At 37.9% G+C, this 12,675-nt stretch overlaps 2 protein-coding genes across 3 annotated transcripts; one reads left to right on the plus strand and one right to left on the minus strand.

The window, feature by feature from the left end:
• Nucleotides 1-180: 180 nt before the first annotated feature.
• LOC137955273 (probable starch synthase 4, chloroplastic/amyloplastic) lies at nucleotides 181-10,146 on the plus strand. Of its 2 annotated transcripts, none has more exons than XM_068802139.1 (16): nucleotides 181-437; nucleotides 1,579-1,804; nucleotides 3,121-3,202; nucleotides 3,288-4,365; nucleotides 4,802-4,853; nucleotides 5,256-5,378; nucleotides 5,469-5,544; nucleotides 5,633-5,817; nucleotides 5,908-6,102; nucleotides 6,183-6,254; nucleotides 6,693-6,902; nucleotides 8,649-8,774; nucleotides 8,949-9,098; nucleotides 9,215-9,276; nucleotides 9,357-9,432; nucleotides 9,576-10,146. In XM_068802139.1, the coding sequence occupies exons 1-16, from the start codon at nucleotides 301-303 to the stop codon at nucleotides 9,756-9,758; spliced, it is 3,033 nt and encodes a 1,010-aa protein (XP_068658240.1). In that variant the 5' UTR covers nucleotides 181-300; the 3' UTR covers nucleotides 9,759-10,146. The 2 variants fall into 2 exon arrangements, with proteins under 2 accessions (XP_068658240.1, XP_068658248.1); XM_068802147.1 differs by having other exon boundaries at nucleotides 9,587-9,686.
• Nucleotides 10,147-10,518: 372 nt separating this feature from the next.
• Nucleotides 10,519-11,458, minus strand: LOC137955285 (chlorophyll a-b binding protein, chloroplastic). Its single transcript, XM_068802159.1, has one exon. The coding sequence runs from the start codon at nucleotides 11,405-11,407 to the stop codon at nucleotides 10,610-10,612; it is 798 nt and encodes a 265-aa protein (XP_068658260.1). The 5' UTR covers nucleotides 11,408-11,458; the 3' UTR covers nucleotides 10,519-10,609.
• Between the last annotated feature and the right edge of the window lie 1,217 nt (nucleotides 11,459-12,675).

The raw sequence follows: 12,675 nt of genomic DNA on the forward strand, positions 1-12,675 counted from the left end.
GCTACAAATTTTTAAGCAAAGATCTGACCGTTTGCGTTAGCCATGCGCAAGGACCAATGCGAATAGGAAAAAACTGATAAAATTTTATTCTTTGCTTCCCTACGTTGGAGTCTTCAGTCTGCAAAAATAACCAGAAACAGAAAAGAACCGATAATTTCCCACTTTTTATATGAAAAAAATGGTAGTTGCATAGTTAGCCAGCGTTGGTTGCTCTTTTCCTCCTTTCCCCTTCCCATGACATTGGGTTGAGAGTAGAGACTGAACTTCCACCACTATTCTCTTCATCTCTCTCTCCCCCTCATGGCTTTGAAGGTTCCCACCTTCGTTCTTGGTCAGGGGTCCCACAGACTGAACCGCATCCACTTGAGCTCGGGCTTGCCTTTGAACTCTCCTCGTTACGTACGCGTCTCTTGCAAGGCGCGTCCGAGACAGTTCAGGTTTTTGTTTTACATATCACCTTCTTTGTGTTACATTGTCAACTATACAAACTGTTGGAGTTGTTTGATTGATTTGTGGTTGCCGGAAACGTGTGACTGAAAGTTTAGACGGAGTTCGGGTTTGCTCTGTTAATTTGTTCTCTTAATTGGCCTTTCTTCTGTTTCGTGCGTTTATTTAGTCTCGACCTTGTTCCTTCGGCTTTATTTCAATCGTTCCTTTTATAAATCCGAGGGTTTCTTTTGAACGATTGTTCCCCTGTTTTATAGCCAGCAGCAGACACCAAATTTTTATGAGTTTGAAGTAGCTCTCTCTTCGCGACTGTGGCAACAGCCTGTCAATTTTTTTTTTTTTTTCACAAGGTATTATTTCTGTTTACTTTGATGCCTTTTTTCCATTTCCTGGCCGTGCTGAGTTGTCGATTTAGTGATATAGTTATTTTTTTTACTAATTATTAACATCTCATTTAATGCTTGCTTCGTTAAATCGATATCAACTTCAAGCGCCGTGTTTCATATATAATTTATTTTCTTTTGCATGTAAAGATGCTGATGTGTTTTATTGTTGTATCACTCGTATGCTTTTCTTAATTTTTTACGGCATTAATTCTTATAGGCTAATGGTATTTTTAGATTGCTTTTGGTCAATTGGAAAAAATTTCCTCCAAAATTTATCACTAGATATCTTTAAATAAAAGGTAGTTTATTAATTAGAATAGTTATATTTATGAAGATTGTTGATTTCAGTAAGTTGGTACACTCTTCTTGCTCTCCTCCGCCTGCTCATCATCATCATCATCATCAAGGGCCTTATATTAACTATGTCAGTGTATGTGCAATGTAGACCATGGTCCTGAAGTTTGCATTAGCTGACTGTTTGATGGAATTACTTGTTTGGTTGCAGTGAAATAATTGATTCATTTTTCTCTTCCTTTTTTCTTTAAAGGCTTTATTGGGGAATTTTTTTTGTTCTTATATAAATATGAATTATTATGCTCGTATTTGATTTTGAACCTTTGCTTCATGTTTGATTTATTTTCAGAAATCCATATTATCTGGACTTATTCTGTGATACTAATTTTTTTTTTTAAATTTTCCATCTCATTATCTTCAAACTAAAAAATTCTTGCACCTCCCAACACAGGAAACAACAATCCAAGCAACTCTCTCTGAGTCGCCCTCCACCTGATATTAATATTCAGGAGGTTGCTGATGAAAGCACAACTGATCAGAGTGCTAATTCTGATAGTTTCTCTAATTTTCAGCTGGAAACTGATTCTGATGCAGAGGACGATGGAGGTCCAATCATGAGCAATTCAATTGGTGAAGGTTTTGAAGATTCAATTCTTTCAGAAGAGACAGGGCTGCTGGTAATCTCTGTTCGACCCAACATCTGTAAAGTGTTATCTGAATTTGGATATTTGAAGGGCTTTGCCAATTTGCATTTTGAAATGATTTCCTTCTCATGGTAAACTTGAACTACTTCTATATCACCTTTAAGAATGAGTGACCTGCGTGGTTACATTTGGTTTGTCAAGCTGAAAGCTGAATAAGCTTGTTGTATATGTATTGCATAAAATAGATTTTATGCTGAAAATTGAAAAAACTTGTCTTATTTGTATTGCTTTAAATAGACATAATTGTACAAAATGTGAAGCATTATCTAAAGTATATTATGACATACAATGGTTATAATGTGTCTCATAGTGACCAAAATGTTAAACGGAAATAGAATAGAACGAACCATCTACTGTCCAAACTGGAGTTGAACATGAAAGTCTTATGAAGCCTGACGAGACCTGAGAGGAGCAAAATCGGAGACCTTTAGAAACTTATCTCAAAGAATCCAAGTGGAAATATTTACAGATGATTTTGACTAACTAATATTTAAGAAGTATAAAGTAAAGTTATAAGGTAAATTATTTATTAGTGGTAATTGGTTTTACAGTATCCGAACCTTCTATTTAAACCAAGCTCTTCTTTGCTCACCAAATGTTTTTTGAAAGCATTCTGGTGCTTTCAGTTTTGCATGTTCTTTGAAACTTCAAATTGGTGTTGCTTAAAACTTGCAGTGAGTGTTTTAATGGTTTTCTTTTTAATTTCTTGCTTTGGCGTCTCTATATTTCGTCTGTCCCTTTTTCTCCCTTCTTTTTGTTGTATTTTAAGATGTTTTCAACATACTTCAAGAATGTTTCTTATGTACTTTTCAATAGATGTTGGGGAAATGATTATAAGTTTAAAAAGATTTTCAACTTTCCATTATGTCTTGGAATTTTTTTTTTCTTCATTTTAGTTAGATAATAGAGTCAAGTTGATGTGATCTAAGCCATTAATTAAGCAGGGACATGTGGTGATGGGGACGCCATTAGAGATGAATAAGCAAATCAAGTTGCCATTAATAGAGATGGATTCAGAGTTGAGTTTAAGCCTTGCTACTCTCATGGATCATCTTTATTATGCCATATGAATGTGGGTCCCACTAAAATTTGGAGCCATAGAAAAATTCAACTATACCATATATATTCATATATATATATATACATATTTTTACACAGACGCTTATATAAGTTACTATAAGATAATTTTACATTCTGGTTACCTTGTTTTGCATAATCTCTTCCCATTAAATTTGAGGAAACTGAATGCGTTCTTTTTGTCTTTAATCTTTTCCCTACTGAGTTGGCAGACTGAGAAGGCCAAGGAAGGAGAGCAGCTTTCAAACATTCAGCTTGAGGATTTGATAAACTTGATAAGGAATGCAGAGAAAAGTAAAAAACTGTCAATTTCAAATTTTGTTTCACTTTATTTCTGGTAGAAATTCTCATATTTTTTTTCTCTGGTGATTTTCTATAGATATCATGCTTCTCAATCAAGCTCGTGTCCAGGCCCTTGAAGATCTGGACAAAATTCTTGGTGAGAAGGAAGGATTGCAAGGACAAATTAATGTACTGGAGATGAGGCTGGCAGAAACTGATGCACGAATTAGAGTTGCTGCACAAGAAAAGATACGTGTGGAAGTCCTTGAGAATCAGCTTGAGAATTTGAAGAGAGAACTATCTGACAGAGATGCTTCTGAGGGAAGTGAGGGCAACATTGATGAAAAGCCAAGTAAAAATGTAAACATGTTGAATAGCTTCTCCTCTCTTAGTGAGGAACTCAGTGAATTAAGAGAAGAGAACATTTGCCTGAAAGAAGATATACAAGTGCTCGAGGCTAAACTTACTAAAGTGCAAGAAACAGATGAACGGGTACAATCTTTAGTGAAAGAACGTTCTTTTTTGGTAAATTGCTTCAAAGAGGTGGAGACCAAACTTGCAGCAGCTCAGGAAGATGTTTCAAAGCTTTCTGCCTTGAAACATGAGTGTCAGGTTCTCTGGGAGAAGGTGGAAAGTTTGCAACCACTGCTTGCAAAAGCAACCAGACAAGCTGATCAAGCTATTTTTTTTTTACAAGAAAATCATGAGTTGCGAAAGAAGGTTGACAGATTGGAAGAATCTTTCGAAGAGGCAAGTTTATATAAACTTTCATCAGCACAGATACAACAACATAATGAGCTTTTACAACAGAAAATTAGATCTTTAGAAGAGAGACTTCAGAGATCAGATGAAGAGATACATTCACATGTTCAGTTATATCAAGAATCAGTGAAGGAGTTTCAAGATATACTTAACAGTTTAAAAGAAGAGAGCAAGAGAAGGGCCAGAGAAGATGGTCCAGTAGATGATCTGCCATGGGATTTCTGGAGTCGTATATTGCTTACTTTGGATGGTTGGATGCTTGAAAAGAAAATATCATCCACGGATGCAAAATCACTGCGAGACATGACATGGAAACATGACAAACGGATTAGAGATGCTTACTTAGCTTGCAAGGACAAAAGTGAACGCGAGATTAGGTCTACACTGCTTAAGTTGATATCATCGGGGACAAGGTCATTAGCATTTCTGTTTAGTTACTACTATTTATTCAATGACTTGAAGTTTGACACTGTTTTTGTTGGAGTTGTCTCATATGTAAAACTAACAGCGGTAATCTTGATCTTGTCGTATGTATGCATGGCACACATGTGCACAAGAGGAGCATCATCTTAAGGATCCTGCCATGGAGGGTAGTTCAAACAAGCATCCTCTGAGAACCCAAGCATTTATTCTGTGGATTGGTGTGCATTGTTGGTTTTTTATAATGGATAATAAACTACATAGTTCATGAGGTTTATGACTCATTCATGCTGGTCCTTCATTTTGCAGACTATGTTTCTTGCAAGCATAATATGTGTATGATAAACTAAATGAACTGTACTATGGTTTCAGCCATTTGTGGGTAACTCACTATGCTTTTTTGTACTGTTTGGTCTGTAATTTCTGCAGTCCTGGATTGCATATTATTCATATTGCAGCTGAGATGGCTCCGGTTGCTAAGGTAAATATGACCTCCAGTTGAACAAGTAATTTGGACGATATTCTGTTGAAAAATAATTATGTTGTCAAAATATACAAGAGTTTCACATTTGGATGCTTCTTGTGTATTCTGTCACTTTCTACGTCTGACTTCTTTTTATATTCTTACGATTGGTGAATTTTGTTAATGTTAGAGTTGATCTATTATTGTGTAGACATTAATTGTTAGAAACATTCCTATCTATTTGAGATATTCTGGAGGGACATTTCTGCCTTCTCATAAAAGGATCAGTAGAAGATTGACCTTTTGTTCTTTCTGTATGCATGATAACCAAATTATCTTTTTAGTAGGCAAAGAGGAAAACATATGTCGATTCCAGTCTCTTTAAAAATAGTTACTAATTATCATCTGCTTGCTTCCAAGGTTGGTGGCCTGGGAGATGTAGTGTGTGGTCTCAGCAAAGCTTTGCAGAAGAAAGGACATCTTGTGGAAGTTGTTCTCCCAAAGTATGATTGCATGCAATATGACCGTATTGGTGACTTTAAGGTACATTTGCTGGAACTATCTGTACCATTCACTTTTTGTCTCTGTCTCTATGTAGTATATTCTTTAAATTTATCATCTGATTTTTTGCAGGCCCTGGAGGCAGTGATAGAGTCATATTTTGATGGCCAATTGTACAAGAATAAAATTTGGGTTGGGACAGTTGAAGGTTGAGGAAATTATTCTTCACAATCAATTAATTGTGGATGTTAGCTGCTTTAATTACTAAGGATCATTACAACCATGAATGAATGCAGGTATTCCTGTGTATTTTATTGAATCACATCATCCATCGAGATTCTTTTGGAGAGGACAGTTTTATGGAGAGCATGATGACTTCAAACGTTTCTCATTCTTTAGCCGTGCAGCACTTGAGTTGCTTCTTCAAGCTGGCAAGAAACCTGATATTATCCATTGTCATGACTGGCAGACAGCTTTTGTTGTAAGCCTCCCAAACTTTATGAAATAATGGTAAGCTAAAATGATTTGAAAGCTCAAGATATTTTATGATGTGATGGGTGTTTCTTTACAGGCCCCTCTTTATTGGGACTTGTATGCACCTAGAGGTTTGAATTCAGCCAGAGTTTGTTTCACATGCCACAACTTTGAGTATCAAGGGAAAGCACCTGCTTCAGAGCTAAGGTCCTGTGGTCTCGATGTTCAACAGTTAAACAGACCAGATAGGATGCAGGACAACACAGAACATGATAAAGTGAATCCCATTAAGGTAAGGAGCATCGATGCCTTGTATGTTCCTGTGAATGGAGATCAACTGCTTTTTTTTTTCTAACATTCCAATTTTTTTAGGGTGCAATTGTGTTCTCTAACATTGTCACAACAGTTTCACCAACTTATGCTCAAGAAGTGAGAACTCCAGAGGTACGAGTGATGACCTTACTGTGCAACTTCTTAAGGACATCTGCAGAATGTTTTCTTCGATTTAATATGTAGCTTGTGATGGTACAAAAATGCCTGCTCCATCCAGTGGCAAGCAGTCTCTATACTAGCTGTGTCATTGGAGCTTTATCATCCTGGAAAGTCTCCTAGCATTTCAAGGGGCCTGCTGGTTTCTTGACACTAATGGAAAATGAAAAGGATATCCATTTGATATTGTCTGTTAGGCATTATTTTCATACAAGATCGTTTCAAGTCTTGCTTTCTTTCATCATCATTGAATCCCTTGCAATTTCAGAGTGCCTACAGGTTTCTTCACCAATAATGAAGAATGAAATCAGGGAGATCTGTCTTTTTGTTTGATATTTCCGCCACAAAAATGGTTTGTGCTTCCTGACTTCGTGGGTCTATTCTTGTACACAGGGAGGACGGGGACTACAGGGAACTTTGAATTACCACTCCAGGAAGTTTGTTGGTATTCTGAATGGAATCGATACAGAAGCATGGAATCCTTCAACTGACTCTTTTATCAGATCTCAGTTCAGTGCGGATGACCTTCAAGGGAAAGTGGTGAACAAAGAGGCACTCAGAAAGCTTTTAAAGCTCTCTTCTGAAGTTGCCACTCAGCCTCTGGTAATTTTCTAACTTTTGAGTATACACCTGACAAATTGTGACATTGATATTTATTGAACCGTTTCATGATTAAAATTGAATCTGGTAAGGTCGTTTCTGAATCTGGTTTTTTATAATTTTTCTAAAATTCTGCTAACCTAGTTCCGTCTCTAAAGGGTCTGGACCTGCACTTGACTAGGTTTTTTATGCACCTGGATTTGGATCTGAATGGTCACTGGGATCGTAATAGTGATTCAGGTCTTATTTAACTTTCTTTGGATTGAAAGTAAAAATATAGAAGAACCTTTCAACTGAACTAAAGGTACTAAAGCAATTCTATTCTTGCTGGTAAAAGATAATATACATGGCATGAAGGGCAAAAAGGAATAGAGCAGTGTTATCAGAATCACACAGCTCTTCTGGTTGAACCAGGTATAATTAGACTAGGTCCCACCATTGGGTCTACAAACACTGAAACTTGGATGACTTGACTGGGGTTCATGGTCCAACTGCAAACCTGGCTGATCTGGCCAGGTTTCATGATCTCTCCCCCATTTGTTAAAAAAAAATGAGCAAAGAGAGGCCATATTGTTTTAGAAGAAAAAGCGGAGGAGAGGGTGGCTGATTCCCTTTAAAGAGAAGAGGGAGAAGACCCATCCACTCACTATTTTTTCTTCATGATGGTGTGCGGGACCATGAATGGGGAGGGTAGGGTCCTTCCACATTATGCAGTTAGGAGAGGGAGGTGCAGGGTTTGCTCTATCCCTTCTGCATGCAGATTGGGGGAGACTTCGCCAGGATCTGCAATTATTATTGTTTTGTTTTTAAATTTTAAAATATGGCATCATCACCTGTTCAACCAATCCTTTTTTGCAGTTGATGGCTGGGTCGCTTTTGATAGAGAATAAAGTCCAAGTATTTTCTACCTAAGATATTGGATTCATATGTAGATATCAACTTCTTTGCACTTCACATGTTGTTCCTTTTATTCTCTATTCAATGATGGTGATTTAGGGGGTTAATATGTCTGGAATCAGAATACAATTCCAGTTAAACAATAATTTCAGAGCTAACTGTTAGAAAGTGTGATTCAGGGGTATATTAAGAAAACCAAATTAATAATAAGATTATCAGAAATCATCAAAGGTAAATTTTTTTTTAGATTCTGTTCTTTTGTACTATGGCTCCCTTACATAAAATATGTGCATCGGCTCCTGATGATTTGTACTCTTGAGTAATAATTTATATTGATTTACTTATTTATTTATTTTTAAATGTTGATTACACATGCACACACCCTTTACCTTTTGGTGAGACATGAAGTCAAGATATCACTCTTAAAAACCCCTATTTGACCATTGAGCCAAAGGCCCGAGCCACATATTTATTATTAGTCTATACTTAAAGTATGTCCGTGAAAAAGGTGCACTTTTAGGTTTGAACAGGAAAGGATCCATATTCAGGTTCCAAAAGGTGATATATTTTGAGGATCAAGTTCCATTTAAAGTCCAGCTCTAGTCTGAACCTTTTTTCCGACATGCAAGGGTATCAAGATTCTGTTTCCCAGTTTCATTTATTTTAGTTATAATCTGCACTTGGATCTTAATTTTACCTTCTCCTTTTCTCACTTTCAACATATTATAGGGTTCTTGGTGAAATATTGTGTAATGTTGTCAGGTGATGCTGTGCTTTTAGTTCATCTTCTATATGAGCTTATGTGTCTAATGATTTTTTACTGCCCAAAATTCTATAATTTCTCTGAGATAGGTGGGTTGCATTACACGGCTAGTACCCCAGAAGGGTGTGCATCTCATTAGGCATGCAATATTCCGAACTTTGGAGTTGGGCGGGCAATTTATACTTTTGGGTTCTAGTCCAGTGCCACATATACAGGTAAGATACTGACTTGCAACAGAATTTTGGATATTCTCAGGTTAACTTCTTTCATATGCCTAGGACTCAGTTTCTTTACTTTTTCTGACGATCTCAAACCAAATAGGAAGTTGATAATTTGATGCATGATCATTTTACACAAATAGTTCTTAAAGTTTTTATGCTATTTTGTAGAGAGAGTTTGAAGGTATTGCAATTAATTTCGAGAATCACCCTCACATCCGGCTGTTATTAAAATATGATGAGGCTTTATCACATAGTATCTATGCAGCATCTGACATGTTTATTATTCCATCAATATTTGAACCCTGTGGCCTTACCCAGGTAGGGTTCTCTGTCAAGCTCAGCAGGTTTCTCTTTCCTCAAATTCAACTGTAATTTGATTAAAAGCATAGCTATTTAAGAGTTCCTTTATAAATTTAAAATGGTTCTCTTTGCAGATGATAGCCATGAGATACGGATCTGTACCCATTGCAAGAAAAACCGGAGGGTTGAATGACAGGTGCAAAATGGACTTCACTATGTGCTTCATGGATAATTATTTGTGGCACTGTCTGAATTTCACTGTTATTTTTGCCACAGCGTTTTCGATATTAATGATGACACAATTCCGGTTGAGTTCCGCAATGGCTTTACATTTTCAGTGCCTGATGAACAGGTGGTCACTTGGAACATCATATTTACTTTTCACTAGCCTATTGCTTGCCCTTCTTTACAGTTTTTCTTTATATATATATATCTAATGTTCAAAAAATAGAATCAAGTTCAAAAATTTTTATTTTCTTTGTCACATACTGGCAGGGACTTAACAGTGCCCTAGAGCGGGCATTTGACCACTACACTAACAAGCCTGGAAGCTGGCAGCAACTCGTTCAAAAGGATATGAAGATAGATTTCAGCTGGGATTCCTCGGCTGCCCAGTACGAGGAGCTATACGAAAAATCTGTTGCTAAGGCAAGAGCTGCAGCAACCCTCCCTGCATAACATCATCATTTGGTGATTTACTCTATCTGACGCAACTTTGGGCCAATTGGAATTTTTACTGCTACCGCTGGTGGTGTATGCGTGAGCTTGGAACAGCTACTAGCCAATCTTTCCCATCGATGGGTCTGGCTTTCCTTGGCAGGTTATTCAGACCGGCAGGCAAGGAAGGCAAGCTGAACCTAACTCAATCTGGCGAAGTATTACCATTCAGTAGTCAGACAACATACACTACCTCAAGCAGCAACCACTTTTATAATTGTTCCCGATTCTTTTGTTCATTAAATAAGTGCAATGGAGTCCCGGCAAGGAAGATCTGCCACTGTTCTTGACACCAGTTTTCGATCAATGTAAGCTTACTGTGTGTGATAATGAATATTTGGCCTTGTTTCAGTGCTTTCTCAATCTGTGCCATTGGTTCAACAAGTACGAGAAAGAACTAAAGATATTATTACGTTTACGAAGCTTTATTCTTTTAATATCCCATTCCCATCGCAGTCATTTCATTACAGGAATATTCTACGACGCAAAGTACTCTGATGATGATAAGCGGTGAGAAAACCATTTGTTCGACTGTCCAAACAGTCCAACATAAGAACGGCCAAGCTGTCTTTGCTTAGGCTGCATCCAGATAGTGGAGATCGTTTCTTATGAATTCACCTTCTTTGGTAAGAGACAAATATGGCTCAATAGCAGCGTAGCAGCAAAGCCGCATTAAGAATCAACTGAAAGTCTTCCACCCCTCATGTTTTTACACCAACAATCACACAACACAATTAAATATTTTCATTAAACAATAATGTTACAACACAAGATTCTGATCCATCTCTTCGTCTCAAGTCTGAACTGAGAATTCACTTGCCAGGGACGAAGTTGGTGGCGTAGGCCCAGGCGTTGTTGTTGACGGGGTCAGCCAAGTGGTCCGCCAGGTTCTCCAAAGGGCCCTTTCCGGTCACGATGGCCTGGACGAAGAATCCGAACATTGAGAACATGGCCAATCTCCCGTTCTTGAGCTCCTTCACCTTCAGCTCCGCGAATGCCTCTGGGTCGTCGGCGAGCCCCAATGGGTCGAAGCTGCCACCTGGGTAGAGAGGATCGGTCACCTCACCCAGCGGCCCGCCGGCAATTCTGTATCCCTCAACTGCACCCATCAAGATCACCTGGGTTGCCCAGATGGCCAGAATGCTCTGTGCGTGGACCAAGTTGGGGTTACCCAAGTAGTCCAATCCACCCTCGCTGAAGATCTGGGAACCGGCCTTGAACCAGACGGCTTCGCCGAACTTGACGCCGTTGCGGGAGAGAAGCTCGGGGAAGACACATCCAAGAGCTCCAAGCATGGCCCATCGGCTGTGGATCACCTCCAGCTCACGGTTCTTGGCGAAGGTCTCGGGATCGGCAGAGAGGCCAGCAGTGTCCCAGCCGTAGTCACCGGGGAACTCACCGGTGAGGTAAGATGGAGACTCGCCGGAGAATGGGCCCAAGTACTTGACACGGTCGGGTCCGTACCAGGGGCTGCCGGAGGCAACTGGCTTGGGTCTGCCAGTAGTCTTTCTCATAGTGACACGGCCTTCGCCGAGGACTTCTGAAGCAGTGGGTGTCAGCTTAACGGCCTGGCCGGCGAATGAAGGGGATGAGAGAGCCATTGTAGCCATTGATCGAGAGTGGAGACTACGGCAGTCGGTTGCTGTCCTCTTTCAGAGTAAAGAGCTGATCTGTGAGAAGCCACCCTGCCGTGGCGGTTTTATAGTAGGGCGAGTTGGCGGGAGATAGAAGTCCTATCTCGTAATATCTCTCTCTTCCTTCCAATTGGTTCTTGAGCTTGATTTTTTTGCCAAGTGGCACTCTGCTTACCGCGTGATCAGATTATTTGTCATGGTTTTTTCTGGGCCAATCTATCTATCTGCAAATGGCCAACATTGCGGGAGCCTACGTTGCAACAGGATTACCAATAGAACCATTCACCATCACAAATTCGTGTACCAGTTCCCTTCTTGTTTGCCTTGAAAGGATGGGAACCCAAAGCTCTTACCCCATTAATCTCATCCACGTCCCTTATACATCCATTGACCACTATACCAACCCACTTGTTTTGAGCTTGTTGAACAGGATTACCTCCTAATATTGCACACCGTAAACTGCCACCACCATCCACTACCAAAACTCTCCCATGACCCTTCTCTTCAAGGAATTCACGAACTAACACATTCGAGTGGTTAGTCAACAAACTAGAAATTTGATCTTCATCTTCATCTCTTGCATCTACATGATCTTCATCTTCGAAATGGGTGTTAATCAAATGTTTGAGTTAACAATATTTTAATTACAACTATTAAAATCACTAACACAATAGAGTAAATAAAAAATAAAAATGATTAATAAATAAATAAGTATTATATTAATAACATAAGATAGATTTTTTACATGGTATTAATTACTAATATATTTTTTAAAAATTAAAATTAATTAATTAATCAAATGCATACTTTAATTATATTTTATTTTACGAAACAATAAATATGAAGTTTAATATAGTAATAAAATTGAACAAAAGTAATAAATAAATAATATACAACTTTATTAATAACCTAAAAGAAAGATTATTCAAATAAAGAGTTCGTGCCATGGCAAACTTCATTTAGATTTTAAAATAAAATAAAAACAAACCCCCCAAATAAAATATTATTATAATATCAAGTTATCTTCACTTTCTCGTGTTCTATTCTTTCTTTGGGGGGATTAGTAATTTAGTATGTTTGAAATTGCATTATTCGAATTCTTTTATTGGGATTCTATTATAGACATACAAAATTCTATAATAAATACTTTTAGATTATAGGATTCTAGGGTTTGTTTAATTATGTGGATTTTTTAAGGAATTGAGGTTAATATAATATAATTAAAATTATTATATTAAATTTTA

The sequence above is a fragment of the Aristolochia californica genome, unplaced genomic scaffold, assembly GCF_029961685.1.
Source record: "Aristolochia californica isolate CCGP_79_NKW_82.1479 unplaced genomic scaffold, dmAriCali1.0.hap1 SCAF_1, whole genome shotgun sequence".
Lineage (NCBI taxonomy): Eukaryota > Viridiplantae > Streptophyta > Magnoliopsida > Piperales > Aristolochiaceae > Aristolochia > Aristolochia californica.